The 25,743-nt window shown below is 46.2% G+C and overlaps 2 protein-coding genes and 1 long non-coding RNA gene across 4 annotated transcripts in view; all 3 read right to left on the bottom strand.

The window, feature by feature from the left end:
• Positions 1-19,295, bottom strand: part of ERGIC3 (ERGIC and golgi 3) — a 32,513-nt gene extending 13,218 nt beyond the window's left edge. For both annotated transcript variants that reach the window (XR_014269734.1, XM_082491154.1), the window contains exons 1-7: positions 19,206-19,295; positions 19,028-19,098; positions 18,439-18,526; positions 17,036-17,155; positions 13,951-14,044; positions 12,647-12,812; positions 10,962-11,019 (exon numbers count right to left, since the gene is read on the bottom strand). Coding sequence is in view for 1 of the 2 variants with exons in the window: in XM_082491154.1 (XP_082347280.1) it covers positions 10,962-11,019; positions 12,647-12,812; positions 13,951-14,044; positions 17,036-17,155; positions 18,439-18,526; positions 19,028-19,098; positions 19,206-19,293 (685 nt within the window). In the remaining variant the exon portion in view is untranslated. The remainder of the gene's footprint in view (positions 1-10,961; positions 11,020-12,646; positions 12,813-13,950; positions 14,045-17,035; positions 17,156-18,438; positions 18,527-19,027; positions 19,099-19,205) is intronic.
• A 127-nt stretch (positions 19,296-19,422) lies between these two features.
• Positions 19,423-20,697, bottom strand: LOC309678012. The gene is made up of 3 exons (XR_014269724.1): positions 20,599-20,697; positions 20,383-20,433; positions 19,423-19,753 (listed from the first exon to the last, which is right to left on the bottom strand). It is a non-coding gene; the product is annotated as an uncharacterized lncRNA (long non-coding RNA).
• A 1,992-nt stretch (positions 20,698-22,689) lies between these two features.
• Positions 22,690-23,575, bottom strand: LOC309678351 (uncharacterized protein; the record flags this gene model as incomplete). Its single annotated transcript, XM_082491359.1, has 2 exons — positions 22,690-23,343; positions 23,435-23,575. 2 exons carry the CDS (start codon positions 23,573-23,575, stop codon positions 22,690-22,692), a joined length of 795 nt encoding a protein of 264 aa, XP_082347485.1.
• Positions 23,576-25,743: the final 2,168 nt, after the last annotated feature.

The following is a 25,743-nucleotide window of genomic DNA, read 5'->3' on the forward strand; positions in this document are numbered from 1 at the left end:
ATAGTCACATTTGTTATCATGTGAAGCGGGAGTACTAGTAAGGCTGACAAATCTTACAGTTATAGCGCAGTACCACAGAAATCCAAGGGCAGCACTTGAGAAAGACCAGTCATTAACTAACCTGTTATACTGGATTTACATCGAGTGTGACCAATTTTAAGTTATGGCTATCCAAAACAAAATTTCCCCACAGTGCTCAGCTATGCCTTCCACAGATAAAACGTCAATTAATCAGTTTTTTCTAAAACTCCTCTGTGATAAATGATTTAAAACTCTGTGAAAAAGCATGATTTATACATTTAGTTTCTAAAACAGTCTTCCACCAGACAACAGGTATATCTATCTCTGATCACCGAGGATTATGCTAAGCAGATGTGTATATACTCTAGGTTGCAGATAAGTGTTTAGCTAGCCATAGTTTGCTTAACATAAAACAGGCTATTTAGCCTGCTTAGAGAAGAAACAGAGCAAGGAAACAGAAGAGCACATTTTAAGAGCCTGTCAGCTAGGACCAGACTCTTATTTCTGAAGAAACACAAACTCCTTCCTTTCTGTAACTGCAGCTAAGCGCCTAGCTAGGTAAAACAGACTTGTAAAACATCTTAAGTTTGCCAAGAAGTCTGTCTGGTTTTGTATAACCAACTTTTCTTCGCTGTTTTAGTAACACAGTTTTAAGAACTGCTGTCTGAAGAATTCTCCCCATCTTGCATTTCTGACCTGAACAACCACAAAGCCTATTTAGACTCTGAAATTCAGTTCTTTACCTGTAAAATAGAGTTAACAGGAATTATGGCCACTCAGGACTGTCAATAAACACATTAAGACTGCAAGAAACCCAAGACACAGCTACCCAAACATCTTGCTCCAAGGTGAGATAGGACATCAATTTTCAAACTGGGGATGAATTTTCTGGAGGAAAATATCTTACAGGAGCACAGTGGCAGGAAGATGACGAGTGGCATAAGGATACATTGTGAAGAGGGAACTAAGGCAGGGAGCAACACACAAAATGTTGTGGCTAGGGGAGGGAGTGAGCCAAGACAAGAGTCTGAGCCTTCTACCAGATGCTGCTGAGTCGAAACACTACACCTCAACCTGTAACTATCACGATTATCACCACCTAGTGGAAGGTGTCTCTGCCCAGGGCAGGACGGTTGGAATTTTAAGGTCCCTTCCAACTCTAACCATTCTATGACTCTATGATTACCCTTAAAAAAATCCAACGGTTTACAAACCCTTGGAAAACCTCCTCCTGAGTATTCCGAGATTAGCAGGCTTGGTGTATTAATTCCCAGGAGAAATTCTCTGGCCTGTTGTACAAATGAAATTAAATGAGATAATTATCCCATCTGACTTCAAAAAGCAGAAGTCTCTCCAATGTGTCACCATGTCCCCCTCAATTACATTATATGCACAGGGTAACTAATAATCTGCCAACACAATATCTCCAACACTGATATATTAAAATTGTTTAAGATAAAGATGGATGGCCTTTTTCCATCTGGTGACCTCATTTACCACAAAAGAATGATCTGGGATGCTCTCCTCTTAGCTTTCAGGAAATCTCAAATCTCAGCCTAGATCAACAGCTCCTCCCAAAGGAGATTTATGGGCACAGCAAATAGCAGAAATACATTAGTTCTGTAGCAAACAGGTTTTTTTGGGGGGGGAGGGATAGAGGGGGGAAAATACAGCAACACTTACTCTCAACAGCGTGCACTGCAAAAACGAGCAGAGTAGGAGAGAAAAGAGAAATATTCAGATCCTTGAAATGAAAAGATACAGAGATTCAGACAGAGCAGCATTTAAAACTCTTACCAAAAAGGGGAAGAGTAACAGCTTTGCTGGTGTGCTTTCTAGACCATGTAAAATGACTCCCAAGCTAGCCAAAGAACTGATATGTATGGACAAGCCATCATTTCAAGAGTAACAGGAAACAAAAATGCAGGAATTAATTACTAAATGGAAAAGTATAGTGGGATGTCCATGTATGTTAAGTGAGTTCTAAAGCAGCATGCTAGATAACAATGCTGGTCATATTTAGATTCTTTTTCAGTCTTAAGGTAACAGAAAGGTCAGTTTGGGAGCAACCAAAGCTATCTAGAAGTGCACTCAAGGTTTACCTTAACACTCAAAGCTGGGTAACAAGTTTTTGATCTTAATCAGTCCTGTGCTTCTTTCATCACACCTGATGCACAGGGAAGGTATCAAACCATGAGGTTGTTTTTGTCCATTCTGTTGCAAGATCCCAACAAAGGTGAGTACCTGGAAGGATGGTGGGCAGGGGAAATGTATGGTTGGATGGCATCTCTCAAAGGAGATTAAGTAACCTCCTTTTTTGTTTGTTTCGAAAACTGTTTAACACGGTGCATGACTAACTAATAACCGTCACAGACTTATACTTCCTCAGAGGTGGGCCTTTGAATCCTTCACACAGCAATTTCAATCCACTTTGCCAAATGCTACATCCCTGGAGGGGCTTCTACAACATCATGGGTTTTGGTATGGAGAAGGTATAGAACGTATGGAGAGCCTCCAGATGGCTGCTTGACAAACATTAGGCATTCCCATAACCAGTACGACTTGAGTTTTGACAGACTATAGTCCAGTGACAAATGGAAATGTCACATTTGTGGCCTCCAATTGATGTAACTTGAAAACAGTTTGTCCATCTGCACAGAAATGGGTGAGACCTTGCGTTTTTCAGCACTGAGACAACCAAACTCTGAAAGGAGTTTACCAGCGTAAAAAGAAAAGTCCTCAGCAATGCTGAGGATGAAACAAGAATCTCAGTCTCCAGTATTCAGTTTGGGGATGAAAACAGTTAATTCCCCAGCAGATACTACTTTGGGACAGAAGTTAGAACGAACTCATACAAACACACTCTATGGAAGGAATACCATACAGGCGATCAACCAGAGGATTAGGATCTCCTCCACACTGAAACGGTGTTCTTGACTGATGGAGATTGTGTCCCACATTGTTTCTTATCAAGAATGTTGATGGACAAGAGAATAGCTCAGATGAGGAACTGGTATCTGTACGAGGCCTGTGCAATACTAACAGCCCCACAACTAGTAGGACTCCAGGAAAGAAACAGAGAAAGAGGCTGCAGTCGCCAGAAAAAAGAAAGAGTGTCACTTGCTCTTGGTTGCCAATGAGAAGATGACAAGGGACCTAAAAAATGACTAACGGTCTTCAGCCAAAGACTGTATGTCCTTTTGCAATTCAGCACTCAAAACATTAAAAAGTATGTAAAATAAGAGAGGCTACTAGGTGTCATTCACAGAGTCCAAGGATGCCTTCAACTGGGTTCTGGCTTTCAAACAAGTATCTAGTAGAAAAAGGGAATAAGCCCTCCTTTAAGTACACAGGCAGAACATTAACAAAGATGTACAACTGACCAGTGAATTTGTGCTCTTAGACAGCTAACAAAGCTTTGCGCATTTCTAAGCAAAGCTTGGTGACTCTGAGTAGACAGCTCCTTTTCCAAAACCATCATCATCTCAAGGAGCAGCTTACTCAGGTTTCTCCCTTCCACAATCATCATCACAAATGAGGAAGAAAACAAATGGTAATCACAAAAATAGTGCCTTCAAAGATAACTTTGTTCCTCCAGTTGACCATATAGGGTGTAAGAAAACCGCAAAATTTGGACCACATACAGAACTGCTTCACCCACAGAAATCATCGCAGTCATTGAGAGTGTGTTTTTAGGACAGAGAATGTCCTAAATGTCCATCAGCGTCAGCTTCTTTCCTAGGGAATTGAAGGAATCTAATGATACATTTTAAGGCATCTTGGAAAGCTCTCTGGCTGTCAATAAAGCACAATGGGCAATGTCTTCCCTAAAAAATAGTGATGGCACCTCAGCAACAGAATGGTCCAAAGATAAACTAAAGGATGAACAAGTAGCGTCAGCTTCCTCTTGACTAGAAGAAATGTGGCAAGAAAGAAGGAAGTGATATGACTATCATCTCTCTTCTGACGAACCTATCACTAAGGACTCTCCCACATGTTAGAAACTTGTTGCCAACCACCACAGCTGAAGCGGAAGATGGCTGCTGCATGGACAGAAATAGGAGCAGCTCCTGAACCACAAACCTCAGGAGGTTAAAAAGCCAAATCATTCAATCATTCCTCTTTTCTCTGAGGCAGCAAGGAAAGAGAGGTGTGAACTGCTGCAAAGAAAATACGATATTCAGAATCACAAACAGGCACAGCTGGTGCTGGAGACTGTGCTCACAGAGGTACAAGTGAAAGAGAGAACTTCACCAAAACCTGCAGCACCCTGCATAAACTGAACATAAAATCCCAGTTTAGGATTCAAAGCCTGTGGAGCAGAGAACAGTGAAGCAAGGCCAATCTCAGCTAGTACTAAATGATTAAGGAGGGCTTGAGGCTGTGCTGCTTGGAACAGAAGACTGTAAATATCAATAACGTTTGACTGTTTTTTCTGTGTTGCTGGAAAACCAGTACTACTAGTTTCAGTGCCAAAAAGTCTGCTTGGAAGTGGTTCAGTCCTCCTCACGACCTCCTTCACTCCTCCTAACGACCTGGGATTTCTCAGTGCAACCAGACCACAGATGAGCCGAGGAACAAGACAATACCATTTGCAGCTGGTATGACATTCAGGAGTGGGGGGGTCTTCTCTGACACTGAAGATGGAGCATCATGGTGCAGGCTAAAAGCAACCAGTTTTCAATGTTTCCAGTAACTTGGGATGAAAATCAGCATCATTGCTTGCCTCAAAAGCAAATTCACAAAGTTTCAGCTTGAATTCTCTGAAAACACAGCATGCAAAGGACAGACAGAGCACCTGTCCAAGAAGCACAAGCAGTATATTTATACACTACCTAAAAGGTAGTTAACCATTATAGATGGAACAAAGGCATTAGATCAGCTGTGTGAATTCTCCTAGAGAGAACAATTTCGATGACTTGAGATGTGCAATGAATAGCAACACACACTAAAATGTCTATTAATGATGAAAACTAAGATAAAATATGAACAAAGTCTATGTTGCAGAAATATCTCTAGTAATAAAGTGCTCAGCCTCCAATGGTCAGCTGAGAAGAGCACAGCATCTCCTTACTCATGAACCAGCCAAGAGGCAAAGCACAGTAGCAGCTGTCATTGATACAATACGCGTCAAACCATCAATTTCTGAGTCTTCCTGTTAGGTATACTGAAAATGAGAATACGGATGGATAAAAACTGCATTAACCCAGCAGAGCCAGACCTTTCTCTTCAGTTATCTAAAGACAGAAAAACACCCTCCCTCAATTTCCAAATTACATTTCCTTCAGGTCCTGGGGATTATAAGAAACCAAAAGGAACGCAAAGTTGATTTAATGACTGTGCAGAACAATGTATAAATATGGAACCAATATCAAAAGAACGAGACCAAAGGTTACATACAAAGAATAGAAAAACATCCATGCAAACAAGAGAAGCAAAATCATCTCACCTGGATTTAACATTCATGCAGGCAGAAACAAAAAAAAAAAATGGACAAAATAACTTTTTTCTTGCAAACAGACAAACCTCCCCCCACCCCATTTCAGTTTTTCAGCATTTCCAGTGTTTCTAGTTCCTTCAGACATATGAATATTGCATAAAGACAGGAAGGTGAACTTGTGTTATAACAAGTGAAATGTCAAACACTTAATTTGCAAAAAAAAAACCCCAGATTGTCAGAACATCAGTTGTTCTTGGATCATAAAGATTACCATGATATAAGGATATTTAAGAAATAAGTCTGGGGTCACATAAGATTTGGGACGCCGTCCTGTGCAACTTGCTGTAGGTGACCCTGCTCTGGCAGGGGGGTTGGACTAGATGACCTCCAGAGGTCCCTTCCAGCCCTGACCATTCTGTGACTCTGTGACTCTGTTAGGGGCTTAATATTTTATGAAAAACCCTCAGGACATTTAGAATGCCAAACACAAGTGCAATATGATTTGAATTTATTTCAGCAGATGTTACCCTATGATGAGATAATGCACTTGCATCTCTTAAGAGCATAAGATTCATAGGCTACCTACTTCAAAACTTTGATTCCTATTGGTCAATACACATATCTGCATTAAAATATTGTCAATCAGAATCAACTCAGTATCGCGAAATGTGATTGTTACTAATAAAACCTGACATTCAGTAAACTCTTAAGAAGGGCGGCTTTCATGAGGCTTACATACTCGTACAGTATTTAAAAATGAAAAAAAAAAATTGGAAAACAATTGCTTTGGTGGCTAATCATTAGCATTCTCCTAATTAGGAATGTAACTGAATTTAGGCCGCTGTATTTAGCTATTGTTAGCAAACTTGAATGTAATTTCAACCTTTTTTCCTAGTCTGAACAAGAACCTCTGATCTTCTCTGTCTTAATGGAAGGTTTTCTGCCAAGCCAAAGAATCAAGACTCATGGATGTGAGAAATGTGACGAACTCCTCTGGGCAAGGCCATTTCCTGCCTTCTACCTAGATTCTTCTCACATTCAGCTGAATGAATAATCCCTGAAAAATAAGACTTCTTCTGGGTCACATCTATCCTAGGGTAGCTACACAAACAAAATAAAAAGACATAAAGAGTGAGGTACACACATTTAAAGCTAACATCACTAAACAGAAATAACACTGCACCTTATGCAGTGCTGGTTCTGGCTTGCATGTGTGTTAGCCCCAAGTCTCCTCTTACATCTTATTCTACTTTCTGAAAAACAAAACAAAACAAAACAATTTCAACTTGCTTCTACCCAGAAGAGAAGTTACACTTTTGAAGATGTTAACACCAAGCACACGGCAGAAGTTCAGAAGCTCAAATCAACTACATTTACAGCCAGATTTACTGCTGCTTCTGAACAGGACCCTTTGCACTCTCAAGAAGACGCCTGAGCAGATTCCCCAGCTGGAGATCTGTTAAACAACAGTAACCCTCAGGAGAAGCAGAGAGTAACAGTGCAAGGAACTCAAAAGCTGGTATGCTAGCTTCAGGATTTGAATAGCACCAAAAAACTAAAAGTATGGACTCAGGTCTAACTATCAGCTGTACAAATGTGGTACAGCTACTCTGATATTAGGCAAGGAGAGCAGTGCAATTGAACGCGCTTTCCATAGTACTGACATTTTTGTTCAACCCCCCTATTCTCTACTGATTCAAATTGGAATGGCAGGCAAGAGCAAAAATACTGTCAGTCACCACAGTTTTGTATCAAATAGGTCTAGTAAAATTATTATTTTGATTGGACTGTTAATGTGTTTTTTGACAATATATGTTGACAATGAGGTTTGGAATATTCAGACTTAGACATTCAAGTTCATCCTGCATGACATTCTGTTAAGTGTGTTAATAGGACTGAGCATTAATGTAGACCTTCTTAAATTGATCAAAAAATCACACATTGGTAAGTTCTTGTGTGGAAACAAGATATTTTCAGGGGAGGTCTGGAAATATCTCACAGAGGTCTGTCCTCTGATCAATACTAGTCAAGTTCTTTAATTAAAGGGGAAAAAACTTCTTTCTGCAAACTTAAAAGAAAAAAAAAAGGATTATGAAGAAAGGTTATACTGAGGCAGGAAACAGTCTCGGCTTCGTGTACAAGAAAAAGAACAGGCTCTGAGCTGCCCATTTCCCTTGGAGTCAGGGAAAACTCCTTGGTTGTTGGTTGGGGCCATGAAAACGCTGCCCAGGAAAAGGTTGGGAAAAGGGGGAAATTACATGTGATGAATAGCTAGGAAAGCAAGAAAGAACAAAAGGAAGAAAATCATTATGCCACTGCCTATGTTATGCTCAGCCTGGACCTTAATCCTAGGTGCAGTCTTGTACCTCCAGATAGAGCTTAACTGAAAGTGGTTCAGAGAAATCCAGCAAGGAAGCTCAGAGGTTGAGTGGCTTCCACAAAAGGACCATCTGCGTAAGCTGGGACTCCTAGACGGGGGAAAGACAGGGCCCGTGGACTGGCACAGGAAAGGTCTACAACATCCTGAGAGGCAGGGAGAGAGGAGGCAGCAACCGTTCACTCTTCCAGCAGAGGAAGAAGGGCCATCAGATACAGCTAGTGGGAGCAAGCAAGTGAGAGGAGGTGTGTTTTTCTCACAGCAGAGCAGACACCCGCTGAACACCTTGCAACAGGGTGCTGTAAATGCAAAGCGTTTACACGGGCTCATGGTGAGATAGGAAAAGTACCTGAAAGAGAGCCACTGAGGGATGTCAACAGATAGTAACAGACTCAGGAGATCCCAAGAACTGAAAACAGTTGCACATGGATTATTTAATGTGACAAAATTCCCAGAAAACAGAGTTTGTCTGCCCATCACCCTACTCCTTTTCACTGTCCTCAAAATGCCAATATTCCTAACTCTGCCTCCAAAAGGTCTGCAGTAACGACATAGTCCTTTCTGGTTTTCACCTGTATTTTCCTACTGAATTTTCAATTCAGTTGTGCAAGACTTCTGGGGCACATGCAATTAGAGAGCTATCCTGACCTCACCCCCTCCTCGATGCGCACAAAGTACTTGCTCTCAGGACAGCCAGCTTGCATTCATGCCTATTACAGAGGACAGATGCAATGCAGAGATGCTTCCTGTTAACATGCTGTGAAGTTGTACATACTGGCTGTAGTAAGGTTGCTGTTGTTATGCTAGTTTAAGCACACAAAGCAAATTCTGCAGAAAGAAGTGAAACGTATTATTAACAATTAATACCGTGGAGAAAACCAGGCTTTTTATTTTCTTTTGCACGAGTGCTTCTTCATCTGTAGAAACTGTGCTCAAAAGCTTGCTTGCTTGCTTTTCTCCAAATACACTACAAGTTACTCTCACAAAGCACTTTCACATTCTCCCCTGACCTTTACCTCAGTGGTACAGGTTAAACTGGAGTGAGTGATATGAAGGGGAAAAATCAGGCTGAAATTATAGCTCTTTGTGAAACCTTTACTACAGATTGCACGCTTCAAAAACTGCAAACATACCATTAAACCACACATTTTTAATCAAGTTCCTGTTAAAGGTATAAGGGAAAGACTGCTCCCTCAGTCCCTCCTACTGCCAAAGATCAGGTTTGAGACCACTTGAGGAACCTGAACATACGTAAGTCTATGGAACCTGATGAGACACATCCCAGAGTCCTGAGGGAACTTGCTGATGTAGTTGCCTTACCGCTGTGCCTGGGAAGATCATGGAACAGATCCTCCTAGAAGCTATGTTAAAGCACATGGACAACAGGGAGGTGATGCAAGACAGCCAGCAAGGCTTCACCAAGGGCAAATCCTGCCTGACCAACCTAGTGGCCTTCTATGATGGAGTGACTACATCAGTAGACAAGGTAAGAACCACTGATGTCATCTATCTGGACTTCTGTAAGACCTTTGACATGGTCACCCACAACATCCTTCTCTCTAAATTGGAGAGATGTGGATTTGATGGGTGGACTGTTCAGTGGATGAGGAATTGGTTGGACAGTCACATCCAGAGGGTAGTGGTCAATGGCTCAATGACCAGATGGAGACCAGTGACAAGTGGTGTCCCTCAGGGGTTTGTACTGGGACCAGTACTGTTTAATAATCTTCATCAATGATATTGACAGTGGATGAAGTGCACCCTCAGCAAGTTTGCAGACGACACCAAGCTCAGTGGTGCAGTTGACACCCCTGAGGGTGTGATGCCATCCAGAGGGACCTGGACAAGCTTGAGAAGTGGGCCCACATAAACCTCACGAGGTTCAACAAGGCCATGTGCAAGGTCCTGCACCTGGGTTGGCGTAACCCCCAGTATCAATACAGGCTGGGGGATATAGGGCTTGAGAGCAGCCTGCAGATAAGGACATGGAGGTACTGGTGGATGAAAAGCTGGACATGTGCCAGCAATGTGCACTCACGGCCCAGAAAGCCAACCGCATCCTGGGCTGCATCCCCAGCAGCGTGGCCAGCAGGGCGAGGGAGGGGATTCTGACCCTCTACTCCACTCTGGTGAGACCCCACCTGGAGTACTGCATCCAGCTCTAGAGCCCTCAGCACAGGAAAGACATGGACCTGTTGGAGCAGATCCAGAAGAAGAGAACAAAAATTATCAGAGGGATGGAACACTTCTCCTATGAGGAAAGGCTGACAGAGTTGGGGTTGTTCAGCCTGGAGAAGGCTCCAGGGAGACCTTATAGCAGTCTTTCAGTATTTAAAAGGGGCTTATAAGAAAGATGGGGACAGACATTTTAATAGGGCTTGTAGCAACAGAACAAGGGGTAATGGCTTTAAACTAAAAGAAGGGAGATTCAGACTAGATATAAGGAAGAATTATTTTTTTTTTTTACAATGAGGGTGGTGAGACACTGGCCCAGGATGCCCCTAGAGGTGGCAGATGCCCCATCCCCGGAAACATTCCAGGTCAGGTTGGACAGGGCTCTGAGCAACCTGATCTAGTTGAAGATATCCCTGCTCATCGCAGGGGAGCTGGACTACATGACCTTTAAAGGCCCTTTCCAGCCCAAACCATTCTATGACTCTATAAACTACCACTATCATTCCGGCCACTGTGTATATCTATACCTGAGGAAGTCCTTTACAACTTAAATTTTACTCTAAAAGTTCTGAATTGCTTTAAAGTTCTCCTGAGGCATTCTCCAAAATATCCCTTCCAGAGATTATGATATTCAGGTCCTGAACTAAACACCTTGCTTGAGGTTGTTTTACAGCAGAGCAGCAAAGTTTTGTGGAACAAGTGAGACTGAGAGACTGCCCAGAAATTCTCCTCCAAGTTCTTCCAAACTCATGCGTCAGCACCTCCAGAAAGCACTTTTCTATTTGTTCATGATGGTTCTAAACCTCTGTACCAAAACTTCAACAACATCCTCCCCACTGAAGCAGTGCTTTTGTTATTATGGTTAGCAACACAAAGATATTCAAAGAAAACGATCAGATACACTTGGAAGCTAAAAGTCGCAATAAGAAGGAAAAGAAAATACTTTACCATGTACATGAGACTGTTGGAAACTTTTTCCTGGTGCAAAGTGGAAATTTCCAGCTACCTGCAGGAGACAGTAATCTTTTAATAAAAGGTCTGAATCTATATAAATAAAGCAGTTGCACTGGTGTTGGATCTTTAAATTCTTGTTTAAACAAGATACAGACCAAGCAACTCATTTTCATAGGTGACAATATCCACAGATACCGTCCTAACAGAGATATGAATTTCCTCTCTTCCTCACAGGCAGTCATGTGGAAAGCCATAATTACATACTGATGTTGATAATAACTGTTCTATGCAGATTATTTTAGTGGACATAAGAATGGGAAGAAGAAAGAATTAAGCTATTGGGAGGGAACTGACTGCTGCTGTAGGAAATACAAAAAGGTATCACAGAAAATGAGTGGGAGAGTGAGCAGAGTAATAAAACCTTAATACAATAAACAACAGTGATCCTATGTATGCATCTATGAAAATAAGCTGCATGCAAAAATAAAGCGCTAAACCTACAAAAAAAACCCCAAAACCAAACCCCCCGAAAAACCCAAAAGACAAAGGTAGTTAAAATTTTATCTTGGAATCTGAAAGGGAGCTGGATATGCAGTGCCAGTCCTCCCTGACACTTACTAGCAATCACACACACTCTCGCCTGGAAGACCTGAATGTCCCAAGCTCATGAGCTAATTACACCTTTGATGTCTGTGTGAACCTACTGCTTATGTTCACTGCAGACCTGATAAGAATGGCAATGTGCAACATTCCAAGTGTATAACAACAGCCCCCAGAAATTTCCTCAGTGCCCCCCACCCTTGGACCCTGGCTATCTCCAGCATTCCACTTTGAGTCTTTCCTGCTCATCACACTTTGTGACGGAGGGTCCCGTAACAGTTTGGTACCCACGAAGATGCTCAAATCACAATGTCTGGCTTTGTGAGTAAAAGGTTTACTTTCTAGAAATAAAGATTGTGGTCTCCAGGAACAGTACACAAAGGTGTAAAAAAATACATAGTTTGAATTAAAAAAAATAAAAAATTAGCCTGGGCTTCACCCCTAGAACGTACTTGGGTACATAACCTGCATGTCTAAGCGTTCTGGGTTTGGTAACCGGCCAAATGACAGGGTCATTTCCTAGTTGTCTGGTGTAACTTGTACTGCATTTTCATACACCAGCTGGAAAAAACACCTCTCTACGCATTTTCAGCTTTGACAACCAACTCCAATGGTCTTGCTTCCGCTGTTTTTCTGAAGAAGATAACATTTCACTCACTCCCACACCTCTGCTGGCAAGTTGTTCATTACCATTATCTCTCCAGCATCCTCTGGTGGTCTCTACTCTAAGACTAGAAGGGCAGATGGGACAATCTAACCTCAAAGAAGCTGCCTCTCCTCCTTCAGGAACCTCAGCAAAAAGACTCACTATACCTAAGATGGTAGGAAAAGCTAAGCTTCTCCAGCCAGCATGTTTCCTACTAGCCCGCACAATGCAACACAGAATTAGCCCCTTCCCATCGCTCTTCCCAACTCTCCTACCAAACCCCTTTATGGGCACAAGTACCTTGCTGAGCCCAGGGTTATTATATTATGTCTCGCGAACATCTAAAGCTGGAAAAAGAGAGAAACACCCCGACTCTGCCTTTTCGCAGTCATCACCATCATGCAGCAGGTTCACAGCAAAACCCATCTCTTACCTTGTTGACCTCTAGGAAACCATACACTTGGCAGCCCTCATTCTTCTGTTCTTGCATTTTCTGGCTAAACCCTTCCCTCTTGCACTGCTCTATGGTATCTGGGTTCTTGAAGGCCCAGCCTCGCCGCCTGTATGCTTCTCTGACATCATCACAAGTATTACAACACCTGCAAAAGCACGAGCACCACCTTACCATCTTCATTGCTAGAAACAGATGCTCCAGCTCAGGACTTGAATCCCTGGTGGATTTTTCTTCAATAAAGCAAACATCAGGGACTGGACCTTGGAAGCTGGCCTAATGCTCCTGAAGGAGCTCGAGCCTCTTGAGATACTTTTGGGTATTTTGGCATGAGGATGCAAGCTGTCTGAAGAGGGCTTTGCCTGTGTATTTAGACAGCCAAGTCACTCCTTGGCAAAGTGATTTGCTACAAAAATGACATCAGTGTCCCACTGTTCTGAGCAGTTGGAACTTCCCCGGTGAAAAAAGCATCTGCCTGTTTCTATTCCTCCTTTTCTCTGTTTTTAGGCCAAGACTGTCAAAATGGGATAGAGGGTTAATAGCAAACTTTCTTCATTACATTTCTACCTCTGGATAACATGTTGGTCACTGGAAAAAAAAACAGTTTTCTTTCTTGGTTCCATGTTTTGCTGGACCAAAGAAAAAGTTGAAGGCTGGAATCGTGAATCCCTCAAGTTGGAAACATCTCTGGGGAAGGACGCAACTTGACAGATGGGACAAACCAAATTACTACAGAGACAGTAATAGTGAAGGATAGTTCAGAACATATAGACTATCATGGATCCATTCTTACAGGAATTTGCAGGTAGAAGAAATGAGAAACACCAAATGACAACTGTTGTTTGTGTAAGTGATAAATGTCTGGTCTTTGCTCCCGTAAGGATGCAAAGACTGCAGCAGAAGTGAGAAGGCAAAGCCATAACCAGATTTTATTCCAAGACAGCTCATATAACGGTGAAATAATTTATACAGCTCTCCGCTGGACACCAAATAAACCCAGAAAACATTCCATTTGCTGAGATACAATCTTTGTGCTATTGCACTGCCCTTAAACAGGCGTGTAGACAATCTAGACAACCCAACTCTGCACGTTCTTAAAAATCACGAGCGCAGCTTCTAAAGGCGTACCAAAACCACACCAGTTCTCAAGTATTCTCTGAACTTGTGTCCAGGAGGATTTCATTGCACAGACCTCCATAGACACTTTGAAAAAAAAAAAAAAAATGCATGCAACACAACTGTATTAATTTGAGTGCTAAGAAGATACAAAAAGGTGTAAAGGTTACCGAATGTCCTCTGACTCTGCCCCATAACAGCTCTCGCAGCGATCGGCATCCAAAGAATTTGGATCAAACACTTTTTCTTCTTCTTTCCCCAGCTCTAAGACAAAAGAGGATTCAAAGTGATGAGGCATGTCTAGAAATGCTACCTTGTACTCCTGTCTTGTTCTACACACAAACACAATGATTTTGTGTTGGAAGCTGCACATCCTGCACACAAAGCCCACCTGAAATGGTACGCATAGAGCCTGTTGAGGTGTGAAGTAAGACCAAGAAGCAGAATAGCATTTGTCATTTCAAGAACACCCACCATAGAAAGAACTGGCTATCTGTAAGCCTTGCTGTAGCACTGATCAGATGCTACTTCCATAAAGGCTTTGTTAAAACATTGTCTAAAGTAGACGCAATCAATACATTGCATCTGATACAGGACCTGTTACCCAAACAAAATTTTAAATAGCAACCAACAGTGCATAACACATAATCCTGTTCCAGCTGTGCAGAGAACACAATTATATATTGCAGTGAAACAAGATCAGAGTGGGAGTCTCACGAGTGGAAAATTGACGCTCAGTCCTCCAGGATGACAACACTGACAAGGCACACTCGTTAACCACTGCTCACTAGAAATCTCCAAGGAATTCCTACCTTCTTCGTGACTTAACAATTCTACCAATATCTGTGCCATGCGTGTGTTAAATGTGCAGCCACAGTATGGCTGGGGCACGAACCCACAGAGTTTTATGTTCTTATGTGCAGAAGACTGAAGAGGGACTAGTAAGGGAGGAGATGAGAGCTGGTGACAGCTGAAACCTGCCAAAGGGTAGGAGATGCCTACAGAAAACTCAAGCGGGACTTCCATTTTGTCAAGAACCAAAACAAATATCAGAGGTCTGCAAAATTTGGAGTTAGGAATAAGAGAACCAAGGAATTTTGTGCCTACAATTTTCAAAAAAGTTGGCTCTTTATTATAAGAGACCCCCTTAAAATCAGGCTGTTTCAACTCACAAATTCTGAAGGACAGAACCAAGTCTCTTGGGTTACAAAAGCCCTGTAAGGCTCACTATCTAGGCACTGCTGCACTACCCTCTATAAGCCTTGAAAAAATGGCTCCTTGGATAACTGATGCTGGGGAAGGTGATAAGGTACATAGTCAGACATTGCTGAGGGGATAAAACGTTATCAAGGCCTTGTTTGTTGAGGTTGGGAGGTATAACAGGTAGATGGAACTGAGTATTAAAGATGTCTGTATTTAGTATTAGCCACAGAAAAAATAGATTTTAATTAGAAAGTATGAAATATGCCTGAAAATCAATCATGAACCTTCTTTAATCAAATACTATATGGTAGTTATGAACAAGCAAATAAAAACTTTTAGGAAAACATACCCATTATTAAACAACTGTGTGAGACTTTCTTTCTAAAGCTTACAACATTCAAAGTAGTTGAAAGCGCACTTAAGAATTCGTTGTTTAAAAAGTGGAATGGTTTTTAATCTTGTAGTTACACTAAAAGATAGTGTCAGGAAGAATACAAATTAATAATTGCTATGTTTTGTCAAAGCCACGATTCCCACCAATTGAACAAGAACACCTGTACAACAGAGTCCTTCAAGATACAGCAACCAGTCAACAGCTTTTTATGATTAGGAAAAGCCTCCAGATACTACTCCATAGAATTTGTGTATGCTTTAATAAATTTCATAGAATGGTTAGTTGGAAGGGACCTTAAAGATCATCAAGGTCCAACCCCCCCCGCCATGGGCAGGGACACCTCCCACTAGACCAGGCTGCTCAAAGCCCCATCCAACCTGGCCTTGAACACCTCCAGAGATGGGGCCCCGATTTAAGGTCAATACTGCTATAGTTGCCATTTAAATAATGGACTGAACGTCACTGTTACTAACAGAAACTGATAATCAGAGTTTAATGAAGATAGGTGGACACTTCTGATCTAACTTGCAAGACGGGTGATGGAAACCAAACTAGCTGTGTGTTTTTTCCAGACAAGCAGAAGAAATTGTTTGCTGCATGGAATACATATGATGTCTTAAAATACCTCTTCTAGGCAAGACAGTTTGATCCCTACAAGTTTCTCTTCCTCTCCATTGATTATATAAGGAGTCAGAGCAACCGGTTCAGACAGAGTAATCCTGATAGAGACTGGCAATGCAAGTAAGGCAGGAGAACTACATGTGTTAACAGAGAATTAGATACAGAAAAGCTGGTTTTGTCCCTAGACATTAAATCTGTAATGCCACAACCCCTGAATACAGAAAGGCTGCTAAGCCACACAGCAGTAAGAACGCTTAGTTTAGCCTTTCAACTTCAAGAACAGGAAAGTTAAATCTGAGTGATACAAATCAATACAGTTAGTTCATGCTAATACTTAGAACTACACTATTGCCCAGAAAAAGGTAATAAGGAGTTCATGTTTTGGAAAGGAAAAGTCAGAACAGTACTCCTGTTAGATTGCAACACTTTGCCAGAATCCTTTCTGGTTTGTATCGAAGTACAACAATGAGTCATAACACGTAAAAAACGTAGAGGAGAGGTTTACGTAGTCAAGGACCATTTACTACAACTTGTAACCGATAAATGAACTAAAATACATTTATCAGGTATGCATTAACACACACAAAGCATGTGTAGTAAGGGGCAAGCTTAGGCTTAAGGGTTGAGCCACTGGAGCCCTTCTCGGAGAGAGGCTCCTTCCTCTGACCTGCTCATTCCATTTGTCAGCCCACCGCAATTTAAAGGTACAACCAAAGCCAAGTTTTGCCAGAACAGCTGCTTGATTTCTAGTCATAAAAGAGCGTTAACTCCGCAGCTTTATTCCTGAAATGCATCCGTGAGTCCTTGTCAGCATTTCAGAGGGACTGGGCAAAGATTGGCCTTGCAAAAGTAGCGCGTATAAAAGCAGTTTGTCTGATGTGCCAGTTTAATAGATTTGCATGCTATAAACTCTTCAAGAGTTTATGGTATTTAAATGCTCTTCAGCTGTCACTTGCTCCCATGAATCTCAAAATGGGCATACAATGATGAAAAGACTACAAGAGCATCCACCCAAGAAAGCCAGAAAAGGATCTTACCGTGTCTCTCAGCCTCTGGAGTCACACGATTGCCAGCTTTATCCAAACGCTGCTTAAACAGATTGTGCTCTACATCCAGCTGCTGCTCTCCTGCTACGTCCATGGCATCGATGCTCAAATCTGAAAGCAGTGAGCAAGGATTGGTCTATAAACGCAGATTTGATATGGCCTGTGGCAGGCTGGAAGCATTCAACCAGTGAAAACACAGAATCTTTCAGCCAGGGGGATAAGAATGTACCAAACTGGAAGAGCGTGTTCGGGGCAAAGTGACATATAGAGAATAAAAGGCACGTTGCAGCACCCTAAATGACTCTTCCAAATACGGGGTTGGGTTTGGTGTAAAAGAAGGACTGCTTCCAGCTGCCACACAAAGTGTTATCCTGAAAGGTAAATACACTTTAGGCAAAACCCCAAAACCCTCAAAGCCCATAATCATTTTCAGAAGTTGAGCTTATAATCAGCTGAAAGCTGCCTCCTACCTCTGTCTCCTCGCCCTTCCCCTTCACCCTCAGCGTGCTTCCTTGTGATCGCTTTTCACAAAGAAGACTAAGAAGGTCTGTGGTCTCAGCCTGCTGTTGAAGCACCATGATGCACTCGCTGCCTACACACTCTCCGATAAGACGGACACCTTCTCAGCACAAAACAGCAGAGGCTTCCAGTCCCTCTGGCCTCCCCATGCCCTTTGCGATGCCAAGAAGGCACAGACCAGTAACACCTCGGGTGCTCAGAAGGAACTCGGAATCACTGCATTCAGAGCCCCGTGCATGACCCAAAGGGATTACTACAACAGAACAAGAGGTGGGGAAGATCAGCAGAGAGTTGGTAACCTGCACAGCAGTAACACCCAGGGAGAGCTGCACCATTTTCAGCCACTTCATCCCGCAACTTTGTGTTGAATTTAGTTAAAAGGTAATCAGATTACTAATGCTCGTTCTAATTTTAAAAATTGTGAAGAATGGTTACCACATAGCACAGGTGTTACAGCCAGAATTTAAGTACCAAAATCATGGAAAAGCTGTGCCTCGTCAGGTAACTTCCAAAGGAAACTCTAAAGCTTTTCAATAACAATACAGTCAAATCTTGAGCCCCAAGTGAACTCTGTGCCAGCGTTTTCAGTATTACTGCACCCTCTGACAAAGTACAATACCCCACAGAAGCGTAACTGGGTTTATACACCTTATCCTCATTTATAATCTAGAAAAATAACACTGCCAGCCTGGAAGCGCTGGTTTAAGTGCCTGGCGGGCCTGGCTGGAATCACGGCATAACCACATGGGATAACCAATTCCTCCCCATCCGGGGCCCACGCAGCAGTGCAGCACTGGGAAGCACCAGGGACACAGAGCCTCTCGGGCCCTCAGCAAGTGTGAAAATCAGCCCCAACAGTCACAAGTCCGACTCACAAGCACAAGGCATGTGTGGAAAAGTAACATCTAGATTGATCTTCAGTTTATCTCCCCTTGATTTGTCAACGTACAATTCCGGATGAACCTGGGAACAAAGGAAAAACAGTCCCATCTCACTGGGAAGCAAACCCAAAGGCCCCTCTCCCGCCACGGCTCCAGCTCGGCAGCTCGTTCTGGAGACGAGGGATCTGCGAGACCCTCGAGCTGCCGCCCCCCAAACCGCCCCCGGCAGCTCAGCGCCCGCCCTCAGCGAGACCCCCCAAAAAGGTGACAGGTCGGGAGTCTCCGCCGACACAGAGTGATTCGGGGCCGTTCTCTGGCCACCGCGCTCAGGAGGCCACAAGCCCACCTCTGCGCCCAGCGGCTCTCGGGGGAGGGGGACCGGCTCCGCGCGCCACGGCCACCGCCCGGGGACGGACGGAGCCCCCACAGCGTCTCTGCGGCGGGGGCAGCTGCTGCCCGGGTAGCTCGGAGGAGGCGGCGGGGGTGTGGAGACAGGGCAGGCAGCCCCGGGCCGCCTCTCCTCCGGGGCACGGGGGGGGCAGGAGGCACCCCGGAGGGCCGCCACCCCCCCGCCGCCACTCACCTCCTTGGTAAGGTAGTACTGCAGCTCTGAGAAGAAGAGGAGCGCCACGATGAGCCCGCTGACAGCCGTCACTGCCGGGGAGACGAGAGCCGCCGTCAGCCCCGCCGCCCGCCTCGCCTCAGCCCCGCCGCCGCATCCCCCCAACGTCCGTCCCCCGCCGCCCCCCGGCGCCCCTCACCAAGCGCGCCCCCGCACGTCTTGACCCGAAAGTCTTCCAGGGTCTTGGGGAAGGCATCGAACCGCCTCAGCCGCCACAGCGGAACCATAGCGCCGCGCAACCCGGAAGTAAACCCGCCTTCCGGCGCCGGCGCGTCAGCACCGCCCGAGGCCGCGGGGGGGGGGGGGGGGGTGGTGCTGCCCTACCCACGCATTTACCAACCACTGTCTCCATCCAAAACAGTACAAAATGGCTTTTATTAACAAAAACGTAAAACCCCACTGTGACTCAGACACAAACCGAAACAGGACAACTGCCCCCCTTTGCCCACAGCCACACAGAACACGTTCCCGGGAAGGGCACAAGAGCGGGACCCCGCAATGCTGCAGCTGCTCCGCGGCAGAAGGTGGTTCAGCCCAGCTCCCGAGTCTCTGCCGCCGCCGCAGCAGCAGCTTTGGGCTCCCCCACCGCGGGTGCGCAGGACTCGGCAGCTCTCAGCGAAGCTCTCACAGCTTCGGGCTGGTCTTGGCACAGCCATCGTGTGCCGGCATCATCTGCAGAAAGGACAGCTGAAAGAGGCAAAAGGCCGAGCTCAGACAAGCCCACGCACTTGGGCCTATGCGGAGCTCCACGGTAGCGGCTGTGGGGGAAGACGCACCCTCTGACGCCCGCCCCGACAAACACTTGGTCCTGCTGAACGACAGAGGTTCCAACAGCATTCAGTAACCCACTCCTTTTTCTAAAAGACAGATTTGCGCTGCTGCCCCCTCAGTCCCACAGGCTTCTTCCTCAGCAGGAGGGCTGCTGCTTACACAGGGCACTGAAGAGCTCTTCTGTCATCATCTAGTTTAGAAACTGGCAGGGAGCGTGTGGAAAGGGAAAACAGGGAGGGTCATCGAGATGGGGATGATACTGGGGAACATCCTTCGCATAACCTCTCTTCTCCGGTCAGTTCCAGTTGTCTGAGTCTCCTCCGCTCCCTCTCCCACCCTGCCTGACCTGTGGCCACATCAGAGACTACACCTCGGGGAATGATGCTGTTTGGCCGAGGCCAACAGACGTGTCTCACTGGGTATTCCCACTGCCTGCTGGACTCCTTTCCCAACAGCCAAACCAAACTTGGGCTCTGGCATCGAGCAAGGTTGTGCCCATCACTACAGACACAGTGGCTTTCAAGGAGACCCTTCCTGCTCCTCACCTGCTTCTGCAACTCAGCTACTCAACGACGGCAGCGCGTGTTGAAGTCCTCCTGTGAAGGAAAGGCAAGGATTTCTTTTTGGTCTCCACTCTGGTCAGGATCACCGTCTATCTTCAACTTCTGTGAGGTCTACCCTGGGGGCTGCTGCCACTGGCATTTGCCATCCTTCCTCCGTACGGCCAGAGCTGCCTCCACCAAGGAAGGGTCTGTTCTCACCTGGCTGGAAGCAGGCATCTCGGGCTGCTCAGCCTCAGCGAGAGAAACTCCACCTGCATCTGGCAGCGACCGACCTCTGCAACGTCTCTTCAGTCTCCTCCGCTCACGCTCCACCTGCACGTTGCATAGCAGAAAGGGTCACAGAAACCTGCCACCAAACGACGAGCAAAGGCACCTCTGGACATCAGGGCAAGGAGCTGTCTGCTCACAGACTCTTCATTGCACCCCACAACACCGGGGGCAAAGAGCACTCCAAGTAGCCCATGGAAGACAAAGAGCAAGAGGAGCCCCTTCCTGACACAAGAGCGCCAAGTGTGTGTGTGTACGGGGACCCTGGGGCAAGAAGGGGGGTACCGCAGTGAAGGTGCATCTGCGAAGGCAACGGGGTGCCAGGAGAGAGGGAAAAGACAAAAGTGTGTGTCCACGGGGGAAAGGGGCAGAGGGAAGGAAACAAGCAGAGGACTCCAAGGTGCTGTCGGTGGAAATGCGGTGTCTTCCAGAGGACTGGGAGCCTTTGCAGAGGCAGCAAAAGCCTGTTTTACCTCCTCAAGAGTCCTCCTCAGGTCAGCGTTGTAGATCTTCAGCTCCGTCTTCTCCAGGTCCAGCTCTGCAACTGCTCGCTCCAGACATTCCACCCGCTCCGACAGGAGTCTCTTCTCCGAGGGCCATGGTAGCTGCTGCCCTTCTGCAATAGGCTGCTGGGAATTCAGAGGGGACATCATGTGAGCTGGTGCCACAGAAAGGTTAGAAGGGCTACAATCGACACATCTCGGGGAGTGACCGGACTCAGGAATGGACAGTGTTACGTCCCAAAACAACACACTCCCTTCCTAGGGGCCCTCCTCCACATCACCCTGGAGAAATTGTGGACCTTGGAGTTGTTTATTCTGGACACGCTGCCTGCTAGTTTTGTTCAACGTCCCCCATTCTCTTCAGAGAGAGACTGGAAACATTCATTTCCTATTCCACCACTTCATGGTTTTACAAAGGTCTGCAGTCTTTCCAGCTCCCTCTCTCAGCCATTCTTGTCCACCTTGAAGACTTCCACATTTACAGGTTCCTCTTAGGGAAGCTATTTAACAACTTTGGTCATTCTTTTTGACCTCCACTGTATACTCTCCTGACCATAGTTCCACTCTGTCCTTGGACAAACAACCATGCAGGATGTGGGTGAAACACGTATTTCTGCAGTCATAAAATACTCTGGGTTTTTTTCTCCCTTCCCTTTACCCATTACATCATCACTACAGAACTGCTCTTTGGAAAAAAGCACGTGATCAGCCAAGCCCTGTGCGCTGCTGAACCTACTCAAGAGGCACCTCCCCTCTCGGGGGTTTCTGGATGAGCTGCTCCTTGAAGCAATCTCTGACAGCCTCTATAAGTAGCCTTGATATCAGCACCATACCCATCCATACGGCTGCAACTGCATTGCCCCATCTAACGCTGTTGCATACCTAATCGAGATGGATGCAACTGAAATCTCCCATTGTTTTCACACTTCCTGCCCTTGTCACTTCTCTGCTTCCCATCAACAGAACACAATACCTGTCATCATCCGTATCAGGCTGGTAGTAATATTTCTCAAGTAATGCAGAAGTGTATAATGCCTAAATACAGTATTTCCTTAGCAGCATTATTTATACACCCATATACTAACAAAATGCTAAAAGTACGGGCAGGGTCCCAGGCAAGTTTGCAGGACGGGCTGTTGCAGCAGTTCTGCCAGCAGTACCTGGCTCAGATCAGCTTGGAGAAATCCACACAAATTTGCCTCCGGGCTTTTTGGACTGCGGCAAAAGCATGTGCTGGATGCCCAACGAAGCCTTCAGCCTCACCAGGCAATGGTACAAATTCCATTCCTTTAATACCCTGGAAAAGCTGTACCTCAGACATCTCCATCTCTCAGAGCATCCTCTAAGCACCAGCACTGTCGCAGCCCTTCAGCCGTCCTTACAAAGTTCTACTCAGTTTAGTACATGAGTTTGCTCAGCTCTGCCCTTTCCTTTCCATGCCAATCCCTAACCAAGACATGGTGGTTGAGCTTGCCGAGAGAGGAGAGAACCCATTCCCCACCACCAACTGACAAGCCGGTCAACTACTTATGGCAATATACATTCCCGTATCTTGATGGGAAAGACCTTTAGAATCCTTCATAGACTTTGTAGTAGAGGGACGATCAGTCACAGTGCCTACCTGAAGATGGAACCGGTCCCTGTCCCTCTCGGAAACCATACTCTGCAGGACGGCGATTTCTTCCCTCAGAGTCCCGTTGGCCATTTCGCTCTTGGAAAGGGCACCAGTCAGTGCTTGTGCCTTCTCCTTCCATTCCATTTCTCTGCTTTCCGTCTGCTTCAAAACAGCAATCACACGCTCCACTGCTTCCCGCTTTGCTTCCCGCTCATCTGCCAGTTGCTGGGTGAGCTCCTTCTGCCTTTGCAAGAGACCCTCTCTCTCCTGGAGAACTCTCCTCTTCTCCGCTTCCTCTTCCTCCCATTTTCGCAGTTTCTGGAGTTGATTCTTGAGCGTCTCGTCGTCACCTTTCCATCGCAAAGCCGATGTCAGTTGTTTCAGGAGTTCACTCTGCTTCCTCAGCTCTTGTTCCCTCCTTGCCAGAGTCTTCTCTAAAGACCTGACTCTGTCTCTCTGGGACCCGATCTCTTCATCCTTCTTGGTCAGAGTCTGCTCAAGGTGTTTTAGCTCCCAATCCCGTTTTTCTTTAACTGCTTGCAGTCTGTATCGTTCGTGCTGCAAAACAGGGAGGAAAAGACTCAACAATTCCACCTACCTATCTTTGGGTTCCAGCCTAAATCTGAACTCCCCCTCCAGTGGCAGTCACCTGGTTTTCTAGGGCATCCCTCTGCTGATGGAGGATCTGCATCTCCTCTCTCATGGTCTTGAGTTCTTCCTTGTGCCTCTTCTCCACTGCCTTCATCGCACTCTGAGCTTCCTGCAGCTCTGCTTGCAGCTTTTCTGTCATGTTCTGTGAAAACAAATGCAGAGCAGTTACTGGGACCTGCCATCGGGCTCAGCTTTTTCCTCTTTCCGTCTCAAAAGCACATTCCTTCAGCCACTTCTTTCTGCTTTGCTCCCCAGCTCTGCTGCCACAGGAACCCCTCCTTCCTCTTGCTCAGCTCTGGAGCTTACCAGGCTCTGGGCTTTCAGGGCCTGCAGTAGTCCTCGCCTCCTCGGACCCAGGACTTGGGGTTTCTCTCCTTCCTCCTGCCCCTCACTCGCGTACCTGCCTCTCCCAGCTTACGGCCACTTGCCAACCGCCTCTTCTTGCAACCTCCCCCACTCCTCACACTCACCTGCCCCTTCTCTTGCTGCTCTTTCACCTCCTGCCTGAGCTGCTCCACCTGCTGGTACGCTTCTCGCAGCTCTCCCTCCCTTTGCCGCAGCCTCTCTAACACAGCACTCTTCTCACGCTCCTTTTCCAGCAGGACCTGCATAAAACACACAGAAGACGCGTGGGAACCTCCCCTACAAAATCTGGGTGCCGAGACTCAAAGACGCGTGGGCTCACGCCTTCTCCAAGCACTCCGCTGCTGGTCCCCTCGCCCCTCGTCTGCCCCCTTGGAGACACCGCTTCCTAAGGGAGACTGGCAGGATAAACACAGTCCATCCACCCTCCGTCTGGGACTCAATCTTCCACAAACTCTTAGTCATCTAACAGGAAAACGTGCGGCTTTTCTCAAGTGTCTCGCCTTGCTGGTGAGGGGCTCCCTCCTCTTCTGCTGTTTCCTTCCCATGTGGCTTCCTATGAGACGTCCCATTCCCAGTCCCAGAGACAGCCCTGCTCGCCTTTCTCCTCACCAAATTCCACGGAGAAAACACGGGGGGCATGCTCCACGCAGCCCCATATCCAGCCATCTCCCACACCTCCAGCCTTGCAAAGAACCACAAAAGTTCTCCTTTCACACTCTTTACCTCTTGCTTGGCATTTTCCGCTCTGCTTCCTTCCTCTTCCTCTTGAGCTTGCATAGTAGCAACTTTCTGCTTCATCTCAAACAGCGTCTTCGCGTGCTCCTCTTCTGTCTCTGCCTTCTCTTCCTGCCATTGCTCCAGCATCTCCCGCAGCTCTGAATGGTGCCTTTCCCGCTCGCTCGCCTGATGAGTGGGGGAAAAGACTTCAAGATGAAGTCCCAGCCAAGCTCCTCAAAACTATGTGAAGCTTCATCCGTCCCACAACCCCCCTCCTCAACAGTGCACAGCAGTGGCTTTGGGCCCTCCCTAAAGCGGGTCCTATCAAGGAACTTCAGCGGAGGGTCAGCAGGTGGGAGAGAAGGAGATGGTACCTCCCCCTCTCTGATGGCTGCCTCTTTCCCAGCACCTCTCTCCTCAGGATTTCTCTCTGCTCTCAGAGTCTCTCTTTTCAAAGCTCACCTCCCTTTTCATCAATGAAAAGGTGCAGATGGACTGCCGGGTCAGAAAGAGACCGCACCCTGATGCCCGACCCACAAGACAGGCCACCATCTCAAGTACCAGGACAAGGGGTCTGTTCCATATGCTTCAATACCTCTCTCAGCCCTCCAAGGGCACAAAGAAAGGAACGCAGCTGCCGTGACTGTAGTTGGCAGCGATGTTTGGAGTCGACTTCAGGGCAGACGGGAGTCTGGAAAGACCCTATCCCTTCGCTGCCGTGTTTTGGGTGGGGACCACCCAACCTGCTGTTGAACGCGCCTTACGCCCACGCTGACTCTGTGGCTGCACCTACTGTCCCAGCACAGTCCTGGGGGTCCTCACGTGCCTTCAAGCACGACCCATTGGCTCTGCTGCCTGGCCCAGCACCGCGTGGCCGACGACAGATGACTGCTGCCATTTCACACCCTCAGGCTACTGTTCTCCTAACGCCAGCCCACACAGCTTGCTGGAAGAATTCGGAAGCACATTGTTTCCTACCAGGTCTTGCAGGAGCTTGTTCATCTCCACTTGGTGATCAGATTCCTGAAGTCTGAGCCTATCCTTATGCTGCTGTTCTGTCGCCAAGAGCTGTCGCGCCGCCTTTTCCCGTTCCCGCTTCAGGAGATCTCTCTCTGCTTCCAGCTCCCATCGGAGGCACTTCACCTCCCCTGCAAACAGGACAGACAGCAGATTCAGTGCCCGCACAAACAACGCTTTGGACTTTACTGACCTGAAGCCATCTGG

The sequence above is a fragment of the Vanellus vanellus genome (assembly GCF_965231255.1).
Source record: "Vanellus vanellus genome assembly, chromosome: 15".
NCBI lineage: Eukaryota > Metazoa > Chordata > Aves > Charadriiformes > Charadriidae > Vanellus > Vanellus vanellus.